The sequence below is a fragment of the Lithohypha guttulata genome (assembly GCF_036872675.1).
Source record: "Lithohypha guttulata strain CCFEE 5908 chromosome Unknown scaffold_1, whole genome shotgun sequence".
NCBI classification, from domain to species: Eukaryota; Fungi; Ascomycota; class Eurotiomycetes; order Chaetothyriales; family Trichomeriaceae; genus Lithohypha; species Lithohypha guttulata.
In genome coordinates this window covers 2,763,617-2,784,442 of record NW_027042750.1, presented here as the reverse complement: position 1 = coordinate 2,784,442, position 20,826 = coordinate 2,763,617, and the positions used below count along the sequence as shown (strand labels likewise).

The 20,826-nt window shown below is 49.3% G+C and overlaps 8 protein-coding genes across 8 annotated transcripts; 4 read left to right on the top strand and 4 right to left on the bottom strand.

Moving 5' to 3' along the window:
- Positions 1 to 143: 143 nt before the first annotated feature.
- Positions 144 to 1,753, bottom strand: DBP5 (RNA helicase required for poly(A+) mRNA export; the record flags this gene model as incomplete). The annotated part of the gene is made up of 3 exons (XM_064895396.1): positions 144 to 638; positions 690 to 927; positions 978 to 1,753. The coding sequence occupies 3 exons, from the start codon at positions 1,751 to 1,753 to the stop codon at positions 144 to 146; spliced, it is 1,509 nt and encodes a 502-aa protein (XP_064758083.1).
- A 648-nt stretch (positions 1,754 to 2,401) lies between these two features.
- bzz1 lies at positions 2,402 to 4,652 on the top strand (the record flags this gene model as incomplete). Its single annotated transcript, XM_064895395.1, has 2 exons — positions 2,402 to 4,217; positions 4,264 to 4,652. 2 exons carry the CDS (start codon positions 2,402 to 2,404, stop codon positions 4,650 to 4,652), a joined length of 2,205 nt encoding a protein of 734 aa, XP_064758082.1.
- An 873-nt stretch (positions 4,653 to 5,525) lies between these two features.
- Positions 5,526 to 6,827, top strand: CEACAM1 (carcinoembryonic antigen-related cell adhesion molecule; the record flags this gene model as incomplete). Its single annotated transcript, XM_064895394.1, has 1 exon — positions 5,526 to 6,827. The coding sequence occupies one exon, from the start codon at positions 5,526 to 5,528 to the stop codon at positions 6,825 to 6,827; it is 1,302 nt and encodes a 433-aa protein (XP_064758081.1).
- Positions 6,828 to 7,922: 1,095 nt separating this feature from the next.
- GAS5 (1,3-beta-glucanosyltransferase) lies at positions 7,923 to 9,313 on the top strand (the record flags this gene model as incomplete). The annotated part of the gene is made up of 2 exons (XM_064895393.1): positions 7,923 to 8,025; positions 8,076 to 9,313. The coding sequence occupies 2 exons, from the start codon at positions 7,923 to 7,925 to the stop codon at positions 9,311 to 9,313; spliced, it is 1,341 nt and encodes a 446-aa protein (XP_064758080.1).
- A 1,042-nt stretch (positions 9,314 to 10,355) lies between these two features.
- Positions 10,356 to 11,345, bottom strand: ANB1 (translation initiation factor eIF5A; the record flags this gene model as incomplete). Its single annotated transcript, XM_064895392.1, has 4 exons — positions 10,356 to 10,423; positions 10,476 to 10,605; positions 10,661 to 10,927; positions 11,334 to 11,345. 4 exons carry the CDS (start codon positions 11,343 to 11,345, stop codon positions 10,356 to 10,358), a joined length of 477 nt encoding a protein of 158 aa, XP_064758079.1.
- A 449-nt stretch (positions 11,346 to 11,794) lies between these two features.
- On the top strand, positions 11,795 to 13,798 carry VPS52 (Vacuolar protein sorting-associated protein 52; the record flags this gene model as incomplete). The annotated part of the gene is made up of 1 exon (XM_064895391.1): positions 11,795 to 13,798. One exon carries the CDS (start codon positions 11,795 to 11,797, stop codon positions 13,796 to 13,798), a length of 2,004 nt encoding a protein of 667 aa, XP_064758078.1.
- A 1,992-nt stretch (positions 13,799 to 15,790) lies between these two features.
- Positions 15,791 to 19,171, bottom strand: LTR64_001009 (uncharacterized protein; the record flags this gene model as incomplete). The annotated part of the gene is made up of 2 exons (XM_064895390.1): positions 15,791 to 17,155; positions 17,510 to 19,171. 2 exons carry the CDS (start codon positions 19,169 to 19,171, stop codon positions 15,791 to 15,793), a joined length of 3,027 nt encoding a protein of 1,008 aa, XP_064758077.1.
- A 570-nt stretch (positions 19,172 to 19,741) lies between these two features.
- LTR64_001008 (uncharacterized protein) lies at positions 19,742 to 20,499 on the bottom strand (the record flags this gene model as incomplete). The annotated part of the gene is made up of 2 exons (XM_064895389.1): positions 19,742 to 20,299; positions 20,350 to 20,499. 2 exons carry the CDS (start codon positions 20,497 to 20,499, stop codon positions 19,742 to 19,744), a joined length of 708 nt encoding a protein of 235 aa, XP_064758076.1.
- Positions 20,500 to 20,826: the final 327 nt, after the last annotated feature.

Genomic DNA, 20,826 nt, shown 5'->3' with positions numbered 1-20,826 from the left:
TATTGCCCCTGCTTTTTGTCCTTTGGCATTTAGCCATTTAGCCATTTAGCCATGTGCCTAAGCTTAGGCTTCAGAATGTAACGCCCTGCCATGCATAGAGGAAGGCGACGTCCTTAGCTCGACTCTGTCTACTCGCCCGTTCCTCAAGTCGTGATCGCATTAGCGCTTCCCTGCAGATTCGTGCCTGCTCTCGAGCTCTTGATAATCTTAGTAATTTGTTCTTCGAGGTCATCCCAATCCTGAGTATCGAGTCTGACAATCTCACATCCGAAGTAATTTTGAATAGCCATCAGCTTCTCCCAATCAGCCTTGCTACTAACAAAGGTGACCGCGACGCCGACACGGCCAAATCGACCTGTTCGACCTATACGATGTAGATATGTCTGCGGATCAGCGACGGTAGGAGTTCGAGGACCGGTTTGCGTATCAGGGACATCATAGTTGACGACCATTGAAACAGAAGATACGTCAATACCTCGAGCGAGGACATTCGTGGCAATGAGGACTTTGGCGTGTCCGAGTCGAAAGGCGTCGATAACGATATCTCGTTGGGAGCCCTCATAGTTTGAGGTCAGAGCAACGACTTTGTGGCCCTCAGCGGTCATTCGTTGTTCCAGCTTCGTAGCAGTTTCCTTGCGCTGACGAGAGATTAGTCCTAATATAACATGTAAAACGCCTTTGAAGCTCACCTTGACGAAGATAATCGAAGATCCTATTGTAAGCATGCCATAGAATTTGACTAGAGTCTCATACTTGGCATCGTCGTTGTCGCAGTCCAAGTACACCTGTTTGATTCCTTCGACCGTCAGGTCTTCGTGCTTTAGGGTCATCTCATTTGCGTTTGGTGCAAACGTGTGTGCATATCGAACGACATTCTCGGGAAAGGTGGCCGAGAAAAGGACTACCTGGAGATCTTTTGGAAGCATACTAGTGAAGGTTAGTTCGATCATTTGACCTACGACACTCGAGAACCTTACGCCTTGACTCGACTACATTGGTCACCAAGACCCTGCTGATCGAGCATATTATCTGCTTCATCAAGAACAAGAATGCGCATCTTTGTGACGTTCATCGATCTTCGTTTGATAAGATCCTGAACAGTGCCTGGAGTGCCGACAATAACGGAAGCCTCAATCTTGCGACCACGTTGGGAGGCATCGACAGGAACAGCAGCGTCCACCACCAAGCCTTCCATAAAATGACCCATCAATCTCACGACTCCGCAGATCTGACGAGCCAATTCTCGACTGGGTGCCAAAACGAGGGCTTGAGGTGTCTTTTGCAGCTCTGGAGTGCTGATATCGATTCTGCTCAAGATGTTCAAAACAAAGGCTGCCGTCTTGCCAGTTCCCGATTGTGACTGGCCTATGAGGTTTTTTGGAGGGTTCATCAGGAGTAGTGGTAGAGTCTTTTCTTGAACCTTAGATGGCTTTCTAAAGTTCATTCCAACTACACCTTTGAGGATTTCGGGCTTGAGGTTTAACTGCTCGAATGACTGGGCAGAGAATAAAGGGTTGTTGGGGTCTTCTTGTAAATCTGCGAGCTTGACCTGCACTTCGTAATCCGGCTCGTGCAGGTTTGAGCCGCCAAATGGACCACTAGCTCCGTCGGTTTGGGAAATACCATTTTCTGGTTTGGTGGAGGGAGGCTCTTCAGCTACAGGCGAATTGACCTCGTCGGCCCACGACTGTTTGGGTTCGTCCTTCGTTATGCGATCGGCCAATGAAGGCGTAGCTGCTGGCTCGGACGACATATTACCGGCGCGTTAAGAAACGGGTACAATTTCTTATGCTGGTCCACGAACGTAGACAAGATAGATAGGTAAGGAATGGTAGTGATCAAGAACTGTAGATAGGTGGAGGCAACTCTCGTATATTTCACAGTTGGGACGTCGTGTACATAGTAAAGTAACCGAGAAAACGACAGGTATTTCGAGTGCAGCCTTGCAAAGTGACAGTCATGAATTTTGAGGTTCGTATTGCCGATGCCTGGTACCTGGCAGTACCTACCACTTTTTCGCCGCACTTGCCTCCTTCGACTAAATACATGTGGGCTTGCTACTCGAGTCCAGTCAGAGGCCGGAGCCGACCCCGCCAGCGGTAAACGGAGCATAGGTAATTACACGGGGCGCCCTGCTCGTGCCCAGACACGCCAGAGTCGAATCAGTCCTGGACATTGCGCAACCACAGTGTGCAGAATGCTACTACTACTTTGCAAGGTAACCTTGGTAGCTGTCAAGACTTCTTCTTATGCTTGATGTGTGTACTTTTCTCCTGCAATACTGAACTGTACTGTATTCTCTGACGGCGCATTCTCGTCCACCGTAAGTAGAGCCATCAGGCCATTGCAGCAGCAATCCGGTCGCACCTATGAAGTCGCAAGTGGAAGGCCCAATCTCGCAATGGCACAGGTAGCAGCTATAAGTTTTGGTGCGGAGCTCAAAGATGCATACAAACCTGTCGATACCTGGATTTCCAACGGAATCACTTGGCTAGGCGAGATCGAACAATTCTACCGCGAACGCAGTACGATCGAGAAAGAATATAGTGACAAGTTAACCGCGTTAGCAAAAAGATACTATGACAAGAAAGCAAAGAGGTCGAGCAATCTCAGTGTAGGGGATACACCAGCGTTGACCCCAGGATCTCTAGAATCCGCTTCTCTTACCACATGGACTACACAGTTGAACACTGTCGAAGCACGCGCAGCGGAGCACAATCAACTTGCTTCAGACTTTGTCAACAAGGTTGCTGGCCCTCTTAACTATAACCAGAAGAAGCTGGAAGAGTTGCGTAACAGCCATGCCGAATATCAGAACAAATTGGTCAAGGAAAGGGACAACCAGTATACTGACCTCAAGAAGCTGAAGGCCAAATATGATTCAGTATGTGCCGACGTGGAGAGCAGGCGCAAGAAGCAGGATTCAGCAATGGACTTTGGCAAATCAAAGGCGGCTCAGGCTTACAACCAGCATGTTGTTGAAATGAATAATGCCAAAAATACATATCTGATCAATATTAACGTAACAAACAAGTTGAAGGAGTGTTATTACCACGAATACGTGCCAGACCTACTGGACTCGCTGCAGGATTTAAATGAGACGAGGGTAATCAAACTCAACGCCATCTGGACGCTGGCTTCGGCACTCGAGACGAGTGCCCTCACCAAGAGTACCGAGCATATGAAGCATTTGACTGCTGAGATACCTAGGAACGATCCCGTACTTGACAGCACCATGTTCTTGCGTCACAACGCTGTGCAATGGCAAGATCCGCCTGATTTTGTCTTTGAACCTTCACCTGTCTGGCTTGATACCGATGCTATGGCCACTGACGAGACGGCGAAAATCTTCCTCCGAAACATACTCACGAAGAGCAAACCTTTGATCAATGAGATGAAAGCTCAAGCCCAGCAGAAGAGGAAGGAACTTGAGAACGTCAAACGTGCACGAGAAAACATCCGTGCTGGTAAGGACAAGCGAGATGAGGTTGATTGTGTTCGTTCGCAGTTCGCAGTCCAAGAAGAGCTCCATGCTGTTGAAAGGCAACGAATGACTGCCGAGGTCGAGACATCTACAATAACTTCCGTGGTAGGGGATTTGAGCTTGCGAGGTAAGAGTCATCCGTTCAAGTCGGAGACTTTCAAAATACCTACCAACTGCGATCTATGTGGTGATCGTATATGGGGCTTAAGTGCCAAAGGCTTTTTGTGCACTGATTGCGGCTTTACTTGTCATAGTAAATGCCAGATGAAAGTGCCTGCAGAGTGTCCTGGAGAGCAAACCAAAGAAGAAAGAAAACGCCTGAAGGCGGACAGGCAAGCTGCCGCGGCACAAGCGAGCGATACGCCTCCAACGATATCCAATGGGTCAACCTTGCCAGCTCTGAGCAGGCAGGACACTATGAATAGCCTGAGTTCAGGTTATGCCGCTACAGCTACGAGATCTGTCTCAGGTGCCATAAAACCCGTGCCAGAGCCAACCACACCGAACAACGGGTCCGGTCCTACAAGCAGTCCAAGTACATCGAGCAGCACAGGCGCTCGCCGCAATCGAATCGTGGCTCCACCGCCCGCTGCATACATCAGCCCGTCCACCGACGACATTACATCGTCACCCTCTAGCAAGAGGGGAAGAATGCTCTATCCTTATGAAGCACGAGACAGTAGTGAATTAACCATTTCAGAAGGCAAAGAATTTGAGATTCTCGAACCAGATGGTAAGTACTCTATGTTATCAAAGGTTAGCCGACTAACATGATGCAGCTGGTGGCTGGACAAAAATCAATATAGGTTTCGGTCAAGAGGGACTTGTTCCAACCGCATACTTCGAAGAAATTGCTTCGGCGCCTGCGGCTTCAGTACGGCCAACCCACAATCGCTCGGCATCAACCTACTCCAACTCATCAGCATCGTTAGCATCCACCAATGCGTCCAAGAAACAAGGGCCGGCAGTAGCTCCACGAAGAGGAGCCAAAAAGATCAAGTATTGTGAAGCACTATATCCATATACAGCTCAATCTGATGCAGAGTTCGACATGGACGAAGGTGAGAAGTTTGTTCTAATTTCGATGGGTACAGGCGACGGTTGGGCTGATGTCGAGAAGAACGGAGAGAAGAGAATAGTGCCCGCAGCGTATATACAAGAGATATGAGGCAGGTTTTGATAGTTCAGACAATCGATTCCGCCGTGTGCAAGTCCATGAGTCTGATGTAGCATCGGCAATCTCAAGCCCCGGTTCTGGTGACCACCACGTGCCCCGCGACCACTCAATGATACTCGAGTACTTCTCTTTGGTGTATGAGCGCCAGCAACGATGCGATGCCGCCACCACACATCATGTCCGTCCTCTTCCGAACAACTCAATACAAAGTGCCCAAAACGTGTAGGGCCAAGATCGGTTGCTTGCCGGATACCGGACGCCAAGCATGATCAACTTTATGAGGTCGACACAGTAGAATGTGGTCATGGTTGCCTAAGCTTCGAACCATAAACACGTCTATGACCTGCCAAAAACTTTCAGAGCACTGACAAGAGAAGCGACAGCTCGAACACAGCAGCATGAAGTGATTTACGTCATTTCAATGTGCAACGCCTTTATACCCTGACGTGGTACAGTACGATAGCGAGAGTCTATCTTTAAATCTTGGTCCCAAGCTGATATGAACAAACTGCCGAGCACACTTAATTTCCCGTCCCGGGGCAGTGACAGGCCGAAATAGAACAGCGAAGAGGAGACTGAGACAAATTCCAAGACTTCCAAGACTTCCAAGTCCGCCGATCCATCCTGTCCACTCCGCCCAGAAAGCGAAGCAAGGAATCACACTTCGATGAGTGGACCACGCGGATCCTGAACGATTGGGGACTGCGTAAACGTCTGCCAGATAGCATTTCGCGCGATCCGCATAGCCACAACCTTCGCGATGTCTTTCAATTGCTTAGGGACAGCACTCCTTCACATACTCATCGTCATCTCTACCGATATGTACATTATCACTCGTGAACAACCATCATTTTGTACACCGACATGAAGGGTTTACCACCTCGCGTCTGGATAGTGCTAGCATTGCTGCTTTGCAGCTTTGCGAGCGCTCAGAACGTTGGCTTTACACAATATCCCACTCAAGTCGTCTCTGGTCTAGCATATCCAGTTTTTTGGGAAGCAAATGGTGCTACGGTCACGATTAACCTTCTACAAAATGGTGCACAGCAACAAACGTTATATACCGGCGCTGGTAACACCTTCACGTGGCAAACAGAGGACGATGACGATGCTGGAACGAACTACGCCCTTCAGATTGTTGTCGGTGGAGCGGCGCCAGCGAACATAGTATCCGGCGCAATTTGGGTCATCGAAGACGAGGATGGTCTCAATGTTAATGGCCAAGTAATTTACGCGTCTGTTGCAAATGGACCTGCATCGTCAGGCCTCGTGTCTGCTGCTGCGCCAACTGTGGCACCACCAGCATCTGCTGCAAGCACAAACGTGGCGTCTTCAGCACCGGCATCAGCGCCGGCATCCGCTTCACAATCAGCATCAGGATCATCCTCAGCATTCGCTCCAGCATCCGCACCGGCATCAGCGTCGGCATCAGCATCAAGAGCAGAGACTGTTACGTTCACGTCCGCTCAAAGCGTCTATACGTTCACCACGACCATCAGTCCACCAGCTGCTAGTAACAGTATGACAGGAGTCGAAACACTCACCTTTGTGTCTGCTGGAGCAACTTTCACGACCACAATGGGCACGACAGCAAGTTCTGAACCAACAGTAAATCCTGTGCCATCAATACCGAGTAGAAGCGGCTTGAGTGGAGGAGCGATTGCAGGAATTGTAATCGGTCTCCTTGCTCTCATAGCGCTAGTTGCTGGCCTTTTGTGGTTCCGTAGACGTCGTCAGAAGCAAAGGAGGATGTCTGGAGATACCGTGCCACGATCACCAATAATGGCGTTCATCAGTGGTGGTCGACGAGCCCTCAGCGATCGACGTTCTGCTCCGAATGCAGACTCAGCATATGCCGTCACGACTGGCGACGAGAAGCAAGCACAACGGCAAAGTCTGGTCTCACCGCTATCGCCTGGTACGGCAACGGAGCTGGACACACCCACCAACCACCTTGGCACGCAAGGTACAGGTACAACGTTTGCGTCAGCTGAGATAGATGGACAAGGACGGCACGAGATGCAGGCGGTCCCGCCGAGTTACGAACTTGCTGCGGAAGACGTTCCTATCGCACGAGGAGATATGACGAGATATCCAGCAACATGTGTTTCTGTGTCTAGAGTAGGCACAACCAGCGATGTCTCCGCATCCCAGAACGAGAAATGATACTATGATTGACGTTCTAGAATAGATCACAATGATCGCTTTTGACTAGAACCTATGCGAGCGCATATTTCACAACCATTACCTCTATCTTCAAGCATTGCATTTGACTGCGATTGATGCTGTTTGCTCGCTCAAGTAAACATATAAACACGATCATACCAGCATGCACGCCTCTTTGACGATGAGCACAGTTCCACGATTGACTTATAGCACGATCCTGCCAGCATATCATTCGATCCAGCGACACCATCATGAAGAGAGCTTGCCGGTATGTACAGGAGCGGAAGCTGACGAGAGATGTAGCAGAAGTATATCGTCGCGTCTTATGCGATATATTTGGGATTAAGGGAGGGCGCTCTATCCACCGACAAGCTCGACAAGCAGTACCAAGCACTCTGGACGACCGTATTTCAGGGTGGTGGTGGGACGCTAACGATATTGGCTTGCCGACAAGCATTTGATTACCTTCTCCGCTTTCTCGAAGTGTAACGAACCACATAAAGTCGTATCACCGATATTGTCTCACAATCTTAGACCTGTGGTCCGGTGGGTGGCCAGCTTTGCGCTGCGGTCTATGATTGTCTTGTTTGAGGTTGGGCACCCACAATATTGCGATAAACCTGGAGCTTTACGTGTAGTGGCGTGAGCACGAGTACACAGAATATCACAAATTCAAAAAGAGCCACCGGAAACAGGAGTGGGCCCTCAAGGGCATCTCAAGTGGCTGAACAAAAATTCCGATGTTAAACTTTTCTCCATTCAATATGGAAGCCGCGTCTGGCTGGCTGTTTACTGCATGTGAGTGTTGGGTCAAGACGTAAGACGCACCTGCCTCATCCCTTTACTTTCTGCATCTTCTTCACTGTCACTTCTCTCGTTTCTAACCATCTCCATTCAAATCGCTCTGGTACAGGTTGCGACTGCCTCTCGTTTCAGTCATCCTGCCACCTTTTCTTTGGACAACTTACGAAAACCTTTTTAATCTGTGTCTCAAGCTTGGACGCCACGTCGGTTCAACAATCGACTTCAAGCCATTCGTTTTTGGAGTGTTTCTTCCTCTCATCCTTTCGAATTAATCAGATCAATATTTCCATCATGAAGAACATTGCAGCAATTCTGCCATTTACAGCCTTAGCTGCTGGTTCTGCTCTGCAGCCACGTGCTAGCAGCGTGACTCCCATCACAGTCAAGGGCAATGGTAAGAGTTGGCACCATCCTATATATTCCATCGATGCTAATATGAGGTAGCCTTCTTCCAGGGGAACAATCGATTCTACATTCGTGGAGTCGACTACCAGCCTGGCGGTTCCTCCGATGTCGCGGATCCTATCGCAGATACTAATGGCTGCAAGAGAGACATTGAGTACTTCAAACAACTGGGCCTAAACGCAATTCGAGTCTACACAGTAGACAATACAGCTGATCATGATGAATGCATGAATGCATTGGCAGATGCAGGAATATACCTCATTTTGGATGTCAATACACCAAAATACTCGATCAACCGAGCAGATCCCAATCCATCATATAATGCCGTCTACCTACAGAGTGTTTTCGCAACTGTCGACAAGTTCCAAGGTTACAGCAATACCCTTGCTTTCTTCTCTGGAAACGAGGTTATCAACGACCCACCATCTTCTGCAGCCGCACCCTACGTCAAAGCCGTCACCCGAGACATTCGTCAGTATATCCGGAACAGAGGCTATAGGACAATTCCTGTCGGCTACTCGGCTGCTGATGTCGCCGAGAATAGACTTGAGATGGCTGAATATATGAACTGCGGTTCAGACGACGAGAGATCCGACTTCTTCGCTTTCAATGACTATTCGTGGTGTGACCCAAGCAGCTTCACTGTCTCTGGCTGGGATCAGAAGGTCAAGAATTTTACTGGATACGGCCTGCCGATCTTTCTGTCTGAGTATGGTTGCAACATCAATACCCGCAAGTTTGAAGAGGTCGCTTCTCTCTATAGCACAGACATGACAGCGGTCTACTCTGGCGGTCTTGTCTACGAGTATTCTCAGGAACCTTCTAATTACGGACTGGTAGAGATTTCAGGTAGCTCCGTCTCCACTCGACCAGACTTTGACGCCCTGCAAACTGCTCTTAGTGGTACACAGAGTCCAAGCGGTGATGGTGGCTACAACTCTACTGGTGGCGCTTCCGGTTGTCCTTCGTACTCGGAGCCAAACTGGCTTGTCAAAGACGATAGTCTTCCGGCTATACCCGATGGTGCCAAAGCATTTATGACCAAAGGTGCAGGTACTGGGCCTGGTCTTGCTGGGACAGGTTCACAGAACGCTGGAGGCGCTTCAACTGGCACTGCCAGTGCTGGTAGTGGTCAGGCTTCCAAGACCGGATCTTCTTCCTCCTCCACAGGCAGCAATGCTGCTGGTGTGCTCAGAGCTTCAGAGATCTCCTTGGCACCTCTTGTATGTGCTGGATTTGTTGTCCTCTCAAGCCTCTTTGGAGCTAGCCTGTTGTAGTCCATGAACAGGAGTATGTGTCTGGGCTGACCAGCAAACCTGTCATTGGAATAGAATGTGATGTGATATACACAGGAGGAACTGTATGGCGTACATAGAACTGATTCGGAGTTTAGACGAGTTCGAGCATTACTCGGCAGGCTTGTTTCAGCAATAACATTGAGATAGACCTTCCCTGACGTTGGAACTTGGGCTGTTCTCGGTGATACATATAAAAGTGGTTGCTTTCTGTAGTATACATCAATTCATACTGTTCTTCCTGCTTGTCTTGCACGAATCCTTGGACGAGACAATAGTTGGCGACTTGAGCAACGGTCAAGTCGTTAAGGATCGTGAGTCACACAGACCTATGATTTCGACATGCTGCCATGCAAACTTCGCACGAACGCAAGACTGTCATGTCGCTCGAAGCATCGCAACTTCGAGCAACGCTGAATTGTTAATATCTCTACCCTATGTAGGCTCGATCAGTACTTAGACACGATCGTTTCTATTGCTCGCAGCAGCGGATCGTCGTCAGCCTCAAGCTGCACAGATACTCCCAGGTTTTGTGATTGCAATCTCGTGGTACCAGTCAGCTTTGTCGGCTATACGTGAAACGCTTTGTGCACGGAGAGTCACACGAAGTAGGAAGGCTTCGCTGCGAGGCGGGCGACATACATGGTTGGGAACTTGCGAGTAATGATTTCAGGGGTACAACTAATGCAGAAAAAGCAATGAGAGAGGGAGTCGCAAATTCTCAGTCAAAAGACCAACGTGCAAAATTCTGGTACATGACTTTTTTTGCAGAAAGATTTTGTGAGTTTGAAACCAAATCTAAGCTATTGAGCTTTTGGTTACATGGCTCAACGTCTAATGTGCCAATGAACTTCTTATCTTTGTAGAGCTGACAACCATGATTCTGCCCACTACGTGCTCTGAGGGCATCGCAGGTCCCAAACAGTGAAGCTGGGATTTAGGTTCACCTGGCTTGTCGACTGCGTGGAAATATCGATACGCTTGGTGGAAGTCACGCTGAAAGCACGGCCAAGCCCTAGGCCATCTATTTAGCGGTACCAGTCTTGACGTCCATAGCAATCTCCTCACCCATAGCCTTGAGGACGATAACAGCTGAAAGTCGTCAGTCTTATAAGCCTCGAACATGACTGGGAGGTATACTTACTGACGTCGGCATCGGGGTCTGCCTTCATTTTCTCGCACTTGGTCAAAACATCACCTTCAGCCTTGACATCCTCCCTGGTGTCTCCAGAATCATCCATAAGCTCGAGGAAACCGTCTTCCTTGATATCCAGCTACACAATCCTATTAGAAATCTTGACCTATCCAGAACATAGCACAAGCTCTTACCAGAGTATATTCTCGTCGGCTGACGTTGGGAACGTTCATGTTGTGAGTGGAAGGAGAGAGATCTTCGAGTTTCTTGCCAGTAAAGATGTCAAGAGCGACAATGTGGACCTTGGCGTGACCGTGCTTGCCAGTCTTGGAGGTGGACATGTCGACGATCTTGCATGGTCGGTTGTTAATTACGACGAAACCGTTCTTTCGGAGAGCTGAGCATTGCATAGGATAGGTCTCAGAGGCACCAGCATCGGCGGACTCGAAGGTGAAATCAGCCTGTTCGGGGTTAGCTTGAGTTCAGGAATATTCTGTGTGACATTTCCAGCAGGTTTCTCGTCGTCTTTTCGGTGGTCTTTACAGCAACACTTTCATGTAGTCTTTAGTCTTTCTCTCGACAATGTCCTAACTCTCTTCCTCAGATGGCTCTTTTGTGAATCTATCGAAAGCCTCTTCTGCGAAAACAAAGCTATCGCTTAGGCGGCTTTTCCAAAGACTTTCGACGAGTGTTCCATTGAGTTACCCAGAATGCCGTTCCCACAGTGTTCTTCGCCAATGATTTTTCGCAGTAGTCTTCCAACTGCCGCCCTTCTTCCTTGCTGACCAGTACGAAAATCGGATGAGTGGCGTGTAGGTGCAGAATTTCGAAAGCGCAAAGAAAGTGGTGGGAGTGTTTTAAACTTACATCAGACGCCATGATGATGGTGGTACTTTTGCGAGGTGGGAAAAGTTTTGAAGAGCTGACGATACAGCGAAGATAGGTTTCAAAGGGAGAGAAAGCAAAATCAATGGACTGCAACCCGTCAAGTTCGAGTAAAACAAGCACAAATCGCAGTGGGATTTCGGAAGGCACAAAACGCAGACCAAAGAGAGTAGTGGGGAGGGGAAGTTGTGGAGCACCTCTCGTCTCGTTCGGATTGGCAAACTGCAGTTCAGTGACACGTGAAAAATTCTGCCTGATCTGGATGCATTGGTAAGAGCAGCCTGACCTGGTGCAAGGGGTTTGAGGCACTTGCCCATATAGAGCACTAATAGCAACGTCGTCTGCGGCAATTATTGATAGCTGTCTGTCAGATCAGATACTATACAGTCAGGGAGCAAGCTGTTAACGACAAATGTTCAATAACCCGACCATGTAGTCTGACTATGTGGCTAGACCGCTTCTCGAACGCGTCGACCTCGAACTCAAGCACTCCAAGCCGGTATCGCTCACCCGGCCCACGACAACCAAGTCAACTAGCACAACCTCAAGGAAATGGGCTAGGTATTGGTGTTGGCAGGACAAACTCCAGTACTTCTCTAGATCTTGGTTTCTCCCCGAACTCGTCCAATGTTTCCCTCCCGTTGCTCCAGAGGCAACTGACGGCCTCAAATCTACGGCAAGAGCACAAGCCACCACCAGAAGATGTGATAGATCCAGTCGACGTCTTGCAGCATATACTTGGGCCAGCAAGAAGACATCAGGGTTCCGAAGCACAAGGTGGCCATGGGTCAGAGCCAGAAGCTGAGATCGAATTTAATGGATTGAGTCTACAGGACTACATAGGGCAAGATGGCGAGGAGATTACGCCGAAAGTCGTCACTCCTGCTGCCAGACCCAAAGTCGAAAGAAAGGTATTGGAGGATTTCCAGACCTCGGTCTTCGCAGTCGATGCCCTCCTCAATTCTGTCGAGTCCTATCTTTCCGATTTCAAGGCCGAATTAGGCCAGGTCTCCGCCGAAATCGAGTCTCTACAAGCCCGTTCGATTCATCTCAATGCGCAGCTTGATAACCGCCGAAAAGTCGAGCAGTTGCTCGGCCCGGCTGTCGAAGATATCAGCTTGTCTCCCCGTACGATCCGTGCCATCTCTGAGGGACTCATCGACGACACTTTCGCGAAAGCGTTAACAGAGATAGAAGCCAGACAGCTCAATGTTGACGAGAAAATAAAGAGCCGTGGCCAAACAAAGGCAGCTGAGGACATCAAACCCTTACTGGAAGACCTGAAGTCTAAGGCAGTAGAAAGAATTCGTGACTACCTGGTAACCCAGATCAAGTCGCTACGCTCTCCGAACATCAATGCTCAAGTTATCCAGCAGCAGTCATTTCTCAAATACAAGGAACTATACCCTTTTCTGGCGAGAGCTAATTCTCAGCTTGCCAGCGATATTGGCCAAGCTTATGTCAACACAATGAAGTGGTACTATAGTAGCAATTTTGCTCGGTACAATGCTGCTCTTGAAAAAATGCCACTCCACAACATAGATCAGAATGACTTGCTGGCTTCTGAACCCACGCCACGAAAACAAAATGTTCTCGGATCGTCTAAAGGATCACAGCCACAATACGATGCCTTCAATCTCGGCCGCCGAGCTGATTACCTAAAGTTTAAGGACGACAGAGCACTTCCCTCTCATCTTGCTGAAGACGGCAAGACAACCTCTTACATAGAAGTCCCTTTCCGCAATTTCAATCAAGTCCTCCTTGACAACCTGTCGGCTGAGTACTCCGCTGTGACTGAACTCTTCTCAACTAGCTCTTACCACCAAGTTGCGAGACGTGTTGCAGAGATTTTCGAGCCTACCTTCACTTTAGGCAACCATTTGACCAAGCGTCTTATCGAAACAACGACCGACTGCCTGGGTATATTGATTTGTATTCGTCTGAATCAGCAATATGCCTTCGAAGCACAACGACGCAAAGTGCCTGTCATGGACGACTATGTAAACTATACTAACATCCTTCTCTGGCCGCGCTTTCAAAAAGCAATGGATATGCATGTTGATTCCTTAAAGAAAGCGCCAACTTCTGCAAACCGCGGAGCTGCCGCAGCCTTTTCCCTCGTTGGTGGTGCCGCCAGCACGTCAAATACTGTTGCACCTCACCCAATCACTCAGCGTTTTGGTCAATTCCTGCATGGTTTGCTAACTTTGAGCCCTACCACTGGCGATGATGAGCCACTCGCTCACAGTCTGACAAGATTGCGTACTGAGTATGAGGCGTTGATGGGCAAGTTGGCGAAAGGAGCTGGAGACGCCAGTAAGCGCAATCGCTTTCTGTTCAACAATTATACTCTTGTCATGACCATCATTAGCGACACACAAGGAAAGTTGGCCGAGGAACAGAATGAATATTTCAGCAACCTAGTCCGAGACTTCAAGACGAGATGAGGCGGACCCCTTTGTTCTCGTGAGACACCACAAGGAAGTTCGACGTCCAGCCTGAGAAGCTTCTTCCCCAAAGCAGTTCCATGAAATTCAAGATAGTCGTCTCGGAGAGCCCAGACCTTTGTCTCTTGTAAGACCAGGTTTCGTACAGTTTCATTCCAACAATCAGATTCCAGAGTGAGGCTGTTTTCACGACACGCAACCGTGCTTTAGTTGCGAGCTATATCAGTCATGTCTACTCATGCATGGGGCGTCAGCCTTCTCAAGCATCTTCATTGCAGACATGGACAATTTCTTCCCATCTGAGTACTATGTCTACGACGCTGCTTCCCAATCATTCTGCGAATCCTACTACTTGGGAGGCAACGCTGATTTTCAATATGATGTGTCTGTTTATTCTTCTTCATATCCTCAGCCAGACCAACATTGTCAACCAGGCCAGTATTCTCGGCCAGACCAGTGTTTTGAGGGAGACCGATGGCTAACCGAGGCTGTTCTTGAAGCACTGCAGGAGTGGATAGAAGACTCCCCAAATATCAATACACAAGTGTGTAAGGTGGATTATCTGAGCCACGAAGCTCCGTACCATATGCAGCTGCTTCTTCAGTTTTGGCCAGACAGCTGTGTGCTACTGAATCTTGCAGAGCAGTTTACAGAGGCTGAAGAACAGTCGCATCCACACTTCGAGGGATCCTACAACAACTACCCAGAGAACCCAACAGAGAGCACTTACTGTACGGGAAATGCTGTTCAGACCGTGACTGACGACGTCACTGGAAGATCAGCTTGTCCTTTAAATCAAGTCTTCTCGCCTATCCTCCTCCATCCTAAAACGATTCACGGGGGAACCGCCTCGTCGAAATGTTTCGAAGACGTTGATGTTGGTAGGCACAATTCACGACCAGCCATTATTGTGGGAGACGTAGACCTTAAATCTTTCGCGCCCGACACACTAAGCACGTCCGCAAGAGCCGACTGCGAAAGGTATGAGGCTGGTCTTCTCAGTGATAGATATGTCGTCAAACCGCAACATGATAAAGTCGTGGCACTTCGCGCTTACGAGGAGAGAGATTTGGATCCGAGTTTCGAGGACAGGCAGAAGCTGTTGACTACGCACCGGCTGCAGTGGAAACCTCGATCGAGCTCTCTGCGAAACGAGTCAATGTGAAGACGACGTGGCTCTAAGCATTGGAAAGGTGTAGATTTGGAACAAGCAGATAGAGTAGCTGTGCAATCTGGACTATGATCCAGGCGCACACATCGCAATAGAAAGACGAGATTGTCATGTGTCAATTGTAATGTGTTTCTTTCTTTCTTTTTTCTTCCTAGTTACTCAATCGTTCTGAACGACGATGCCTTCATCCTTCATAGTGGTCGTTCAAGGACAATCTCTGCACTACCAAAAATGTCTCTGCAATGGTTCTTCTTCTATTGCAATCAATACCTTCTCTTGAACTCCCTGCTGTCATTTGTAGCCATTATCCGTGTAGTTCTCAACACACACTCGCTCCGTCGAGAGAAAAGTCCTGACGTTCCTGTGTGGCTCTGACAATGCTGCTACGTACTGCACATCGGACCTGTGCTGTGGGAGCTACGAATCACTACGCCTGCGTACCTTCGCTCAAAGCCACTGAGGGCGAGACCAGACGGGCAGTGTAGTGGCGAGACAACCCACGAGCACATTTCCTTTGTGGTCAGACATTGCGGATAGCACTTGAGGCTTCGGATACCTGATTTTCGCCTTCTTCGTTCTCATTCGTCGCGAAAACTTTTTGCTCTTGACCCTCGACCAACCTAGTCTACCCAATAGCAGAACATAGTCCAACCATCTCACTCGAATTCAACTTATTATATTCCATGCACCAGTACTGCTCGTCTATCATCCCATTCGTCCTTCACTAAAACCCACATCCACGTCTTCTCGTATGGCGCAGTCGTTCCCCAGACGTTGCCAATTGAACCGGAGTCGTCCGAGACGATGTGGTATGAGCCGTGTCAAAGAGTCAACCCACCAAAGCTCGAGGGCGATTCGGATTGGTTCGATGGCGGGGACTCCTGTTGTGCAGCTGAGGCTGATAAAGGAGTTGTCACGCCGAATTGAGGTACGACGCGCCTGGTAGGAGTGAACGTGGTGTTGTTCATGACGCGGTTGAACGTTGGAGACGAACTCAGCGATGGAACGCTTTGTGGTTCCGGATCTGACATTGGACTATCCGGTTCGAAGCGCGGCGTGTATGGCTGATCCTGTGAGTTCAGCCCGAAAACGTTGGTATCTGACTCGTCTTGACGTGAGTGTGTCTCCTCGTCGAGCTCCATGGCTTGAGACTCTGGATGTTGTGACTCTGCGGTCTGATCTAGATCCATGAGTTGCTCGTCTGCTTGTTGTGGCACGGTGCCTTCAACGACCCCCATTGGTTGCGCATCTGACTGCGTCGGCTTCGCAACGTGTTCAGTACCCATTGGCCGCTCTGTTGTTTGCGCTTGGTGCACAGTCTCCTCAGCTCGTAGTGGAGGGAAGATTGGAGCTTGTTCAGCAGTCGCCGACGATTGGCCATTGTTGAGGACCACATTCTGTGGTTGTAACTGCTGGCTTTCTGGAGGGGACGTAATTTGCTGGACATCTTGGCGGGAAGTGCACGAACTTGGGCTTGAATCTGCGCTCCGCTTTTTGGCTTTTCGCTCGTTCCATGGCGTCGTGTCCCTGCTTTTTCTTTTTAGACTTCGTCGAGGAGGACTTCCAGAAGCCGAATTGTCATCGGTGTTGCTCGGAGTCTCAGATGTCTGGGCACCTAAGTTCTCTTGCTGTGTCATTTGCTGTGGCGGTTGCCAACGATCTTGCTGCGACAGAGTTCGTGGCTCCTGCGGCGTTGACAGCAACGGCAACTGGTTTGCAGCAGCACTTGACTCGACTATCGCGTCACTCTGCTGATCGGCTATCAAAACGACAGGCCCATCCTTGGGACTTGGTGTCTGGGCTTCAGAGGAGGATTCTTCGTGCACTGGGCCTGCATCTTCACTTGCACTAGATTGTGGCATAAGTGGCGACTGGGTCTCTTGTTCTGGTACTTCAAGAGCTTCAGCCACCAGTGGAAGTGTAGTCTTGGGCTCCGAAGGTGAAGCTTCTGCAAGGCCAGCAGGCTGAGGAGCCGTGGCCGAAGCACTGGTCGCAGTCATGTCGCCATCGGGCACCATCTTTGGAGTATCGTCGGATTCTCTAGCAGCATCTTTCGATGAAGAGGTCTGCTCACTGTGTGCTTCGCTCTTGTTGCTCGCATCTTGACAATTCTTGAGCTCAGACTCCTCCACCACGCCTTGGTCAATAGCTGAATCTTCTGAAATTTCTTTACGATCGCTCTCATCCTGAGGTTACGCATCGTCTGACGGAGCCCGGACAGGACCTATAAACGGAGTAGCAGCTGAGGCAAGAGCAGTGGTGCTTAGCATGCAATCCAAAGACAGTGGGAGCTGTATGCGTTTAATATGAGTTTGTGGCGACAAGCGATATTTGCTCAAGGCGGCTTTCTTATGCTCAATCATGAGCAGAGCCATGATCTTTCGTGGCGTTGTTGTCGTCTCAATGTGTAACGACCAGGAGCTAAATGCCACATCCTTTGAAGGACAAAGCTTTCGAGGTACTAAGACAAGAGCTCGCGAGCTTGTGGGGATGTGGATGACGGCTTGCGAGCATACAGTGCTAGAGGCTGGCCTATTTACTGCGTTGCCAGCAACATCGTCTTCCGCGTCTCGTGGGTTGGGTACAGGGACGACACGATCGGCGCGTCGAACGCGAGTAAGTCTAGAACGACGGCCAGGCTGCGTTCCTGAAAGCGAAGCAAAGAATTGACGAGCATAAGACTCGACATACACAAAGGATGCGGCCTCGCAGCACACAGCCTTGACTCCTTCGAGCGTCCGCGACATGCTGTTTCGATCGTTCTCGAGCTTGTCCATTTCCTCGTAAGCTGCTGTGAGTTCTTCCTGTTCAGCATCTCGCTCTTCCCGAATTGTCTTCGACTCTTTTTGCAGCTTCTGTGTCCTCTCTTCAGACTTTTCTTGGTTCTTCTTCATCTGTGAGAGCTCCTGCCGCAATGTCTGGTTCTTGTTGTCCAGAACAGTATTTTGAGAAAGAAGGGCGTCGAGCTCCTCTTGTTTCTTCGACGACACATCTCTGAGCTCAAGACACTCAGTTTTGTATGCTAGGAGCTCGATCTTCTCTGTCTGTAACTCCTGCAGCTCTTTCCGATGTGCAGCAATCAAGGTCGCCTTCTTCGTGGCGAAGCCTCTACGTTCCTTTCTCAACTCCTTCTCATGTGCAACCATCAAAGCGGTCTTTTCAGTCGCACAGGCCTCGCGTTCAGTCTTCAGCTCATCCTGAAGAGCCGAGAGCTCAGCTGCTAAGGACTGAATTTTCTGCTGCTCTCGTGCCAAGGCTGTTCTCTGTCTTCGCATTGTCTCTTTGGCAGTCTCGAGATCGGTCACTGTGACCCCAATGGTCTCATCCCGGGCTTGTAGGTTCACGTTCTGTTCGCGAACGATTGCTATCTGGTCTTGCAGCGACTTCTCCAGTTCCTCAGTCTTGATTTGCTTTTCTCTTGCAGCAGCCTTGGCTCTTTCAAACACTTCAAGTCGTCGCTCGAAGCACGATCGACGAATGGTACTGTTGCGCAGCTCCTGTCTCTCCGCTCGCAGATTGCCACAAGTGAGGGAAAGACTACTGCACTTGTATTTCAAATCATCTCGTTCCATGGTCAGCTGTAGTATTCTTTGACTACTATGAACTTCCGTTTGACGTTCCTTAGGATTTCCCTTGAGTGCTTCTACCTGTTTCTTGAGGGCAGCCTCGTTTTTGTTGAGCTTCACGTTCGTGTCTTCGAGATGGCTAATTCGAGTGGCTCGCTTGCTTGAGCGATACCACAATGAGGAGAATGTGGCCCCGAAGAGTATATTGAGGATGACAGAAAGAGAGAGGTCAGCCAGGAAAGAGTTACTGCTTGTCGAAAGAGCTACATCTTTGGCATATTTCAGTAACCGGATTGCATACTTGGTATAAGCTACTAGCTTCTCTGATCTAGAAGGTAGCGGGATAGGTTGGCAAACTGTTTTTCTGTATATTGAGTCATGAGTAGCATGGTCAGACGAGTCGAACATCACAGGCTCGCAGATATTGCGGTCCAATCTAGGTGGTTCGGGTAACCCTGAAATTGATTCGAGGGCATCGACGACACGGCTGGTGATCGAAGGGACAACGGTTTGTGTGAGAAGTTCGAGAGGAGAAGCTGATTGAGCGATCCAGGGAATGATGGTGGTAGGTTCTGGTAGATATGAAGAGAGGAAATATGTCGCAAGGACAGTGAGAATGATAGATAGGGAATACATTTTGGGGACCTCTTTGCAACTGTGCAAGGTATTGATCTCAAGGATTCAACGGTTGCACGAAGGTAAGAACCGGCACGGGTGTTAGGTGAAGAAAGATGGTAGGGAAAAGAGAAAGCGTGCGAAAGATAGAAGGACGTAATTAAGAGAAGCGGGTTTGGAATCAGGCATTATTTGTGTCAGTCAGTGATAGTTCTAGCTTACCGCGTGTTTGTTTGTCCGCATGGGTGAAGGTGACAACAGGAATGAGAGTGCAGGTGTATTTTTGAATAGTCACCAAAAGTGTCAGAACTTCACTTTTTAACTTGGCTGATGCAACCCTTTGCTTTGCTGATGCCGATGATTCATTTGAGCGCTCCATGAGGTACGCCCAAAGGGCATGACACGTTGTTCGAATTCATCAAGTGCTAAGATATGAGGCAGACGACAGACAGACAAGAACAAGCATGTATAAAGTGTGTGGGAGAATCCAAACAAGGAGGGAGGAAAGTCTTGTAGTGCACATGGTGCTTGCTAGATACGTACCTAAGAGAAATAGCAAGAGCATGGTGGTTCTGAAGTTTGTGGTATAGGTTACGAGAGTAAAAATGTTGTAACGAGACTGACAAGCAAACCAGCATAGGTGAGTGTATTCGAAAGTAAATTAGCAGCTCCAGTGGCAGTGATCATAGGTGTCGTCGCAGTGTTTACACTGCTGTCACTGGCTCCGGTAGGCATAGGTGTACTTGCTAACGGATTTGTTCTGCTTGCTGTATTGGTGTGTCCACTGCTTGTACTGCTTTCTGACTGAAGCAATGCAGCAGGAATAGTGACAGTGATATAGCCCAGATCGGTCTCTGCAAATGTTGCTGTATTTGTGGTGCTGCTTGCGGCAGGTGTGGTCACATCGAGCCAACCATTGTCCGACCTGTAACCGATGTCTGGGTCGTCGTAGATGCCTGCGGTAACTGCACAGACCGCTGCGGTGGTGCCACTCAACGTGCAATCAACCAAGCCTAGGGGATAGTATATGCCAGTCGGGTCGAGGTGAAAGGTCGAAGGGCCGACCGTCACGGTGATTGGGCTTGGAAAGTCGCACTCTGTCGTAGCTTGGGGCGCACACTGAATGGCAAGGGTCGTGGCGGTGGCGTCCTAGGTGATTGAGAATCAGTACGCGAACATGGGAGCTTCGGATGACTCACTTGCGCTATGACGAATGCGTTGAGAGGTATGTTGCCCTCAGGATATGGGAAGAAGACCTGCGTTGTGGTTGGGATAGGACTAGCTGATTGCGCTGAGGTTAATGCTGTTGATGCTGTTGTTGCCGCCAACACAAGAATGAGTCGCGACATCGTCCTCTGAGTTCCTCCGACAAGCGAGCGAGAGTTACGCAGGTGCTGGCTTCACTTACTACAGTGAAGTAGTAGGTCTTAAGACCAGCATGCAGTGATGGCGAGCCATCCCCTATGTTGGACCCACCTTGAACATGGAATAAATGGAAAGACCTGAATGAGATGTGCATGCCTCAGATCAGCGTGTTCCATATCTGACGGAGCAATTCGATATGGGAGAGCTCAGTCACAACTTGAACGTGGTTCCCCGAACGTGGCAACAGATTGTTCAAAAATCGTGGAGTAGGATAGAGGCAGGTGAGAAAGACACTCTATACATTACGCGTC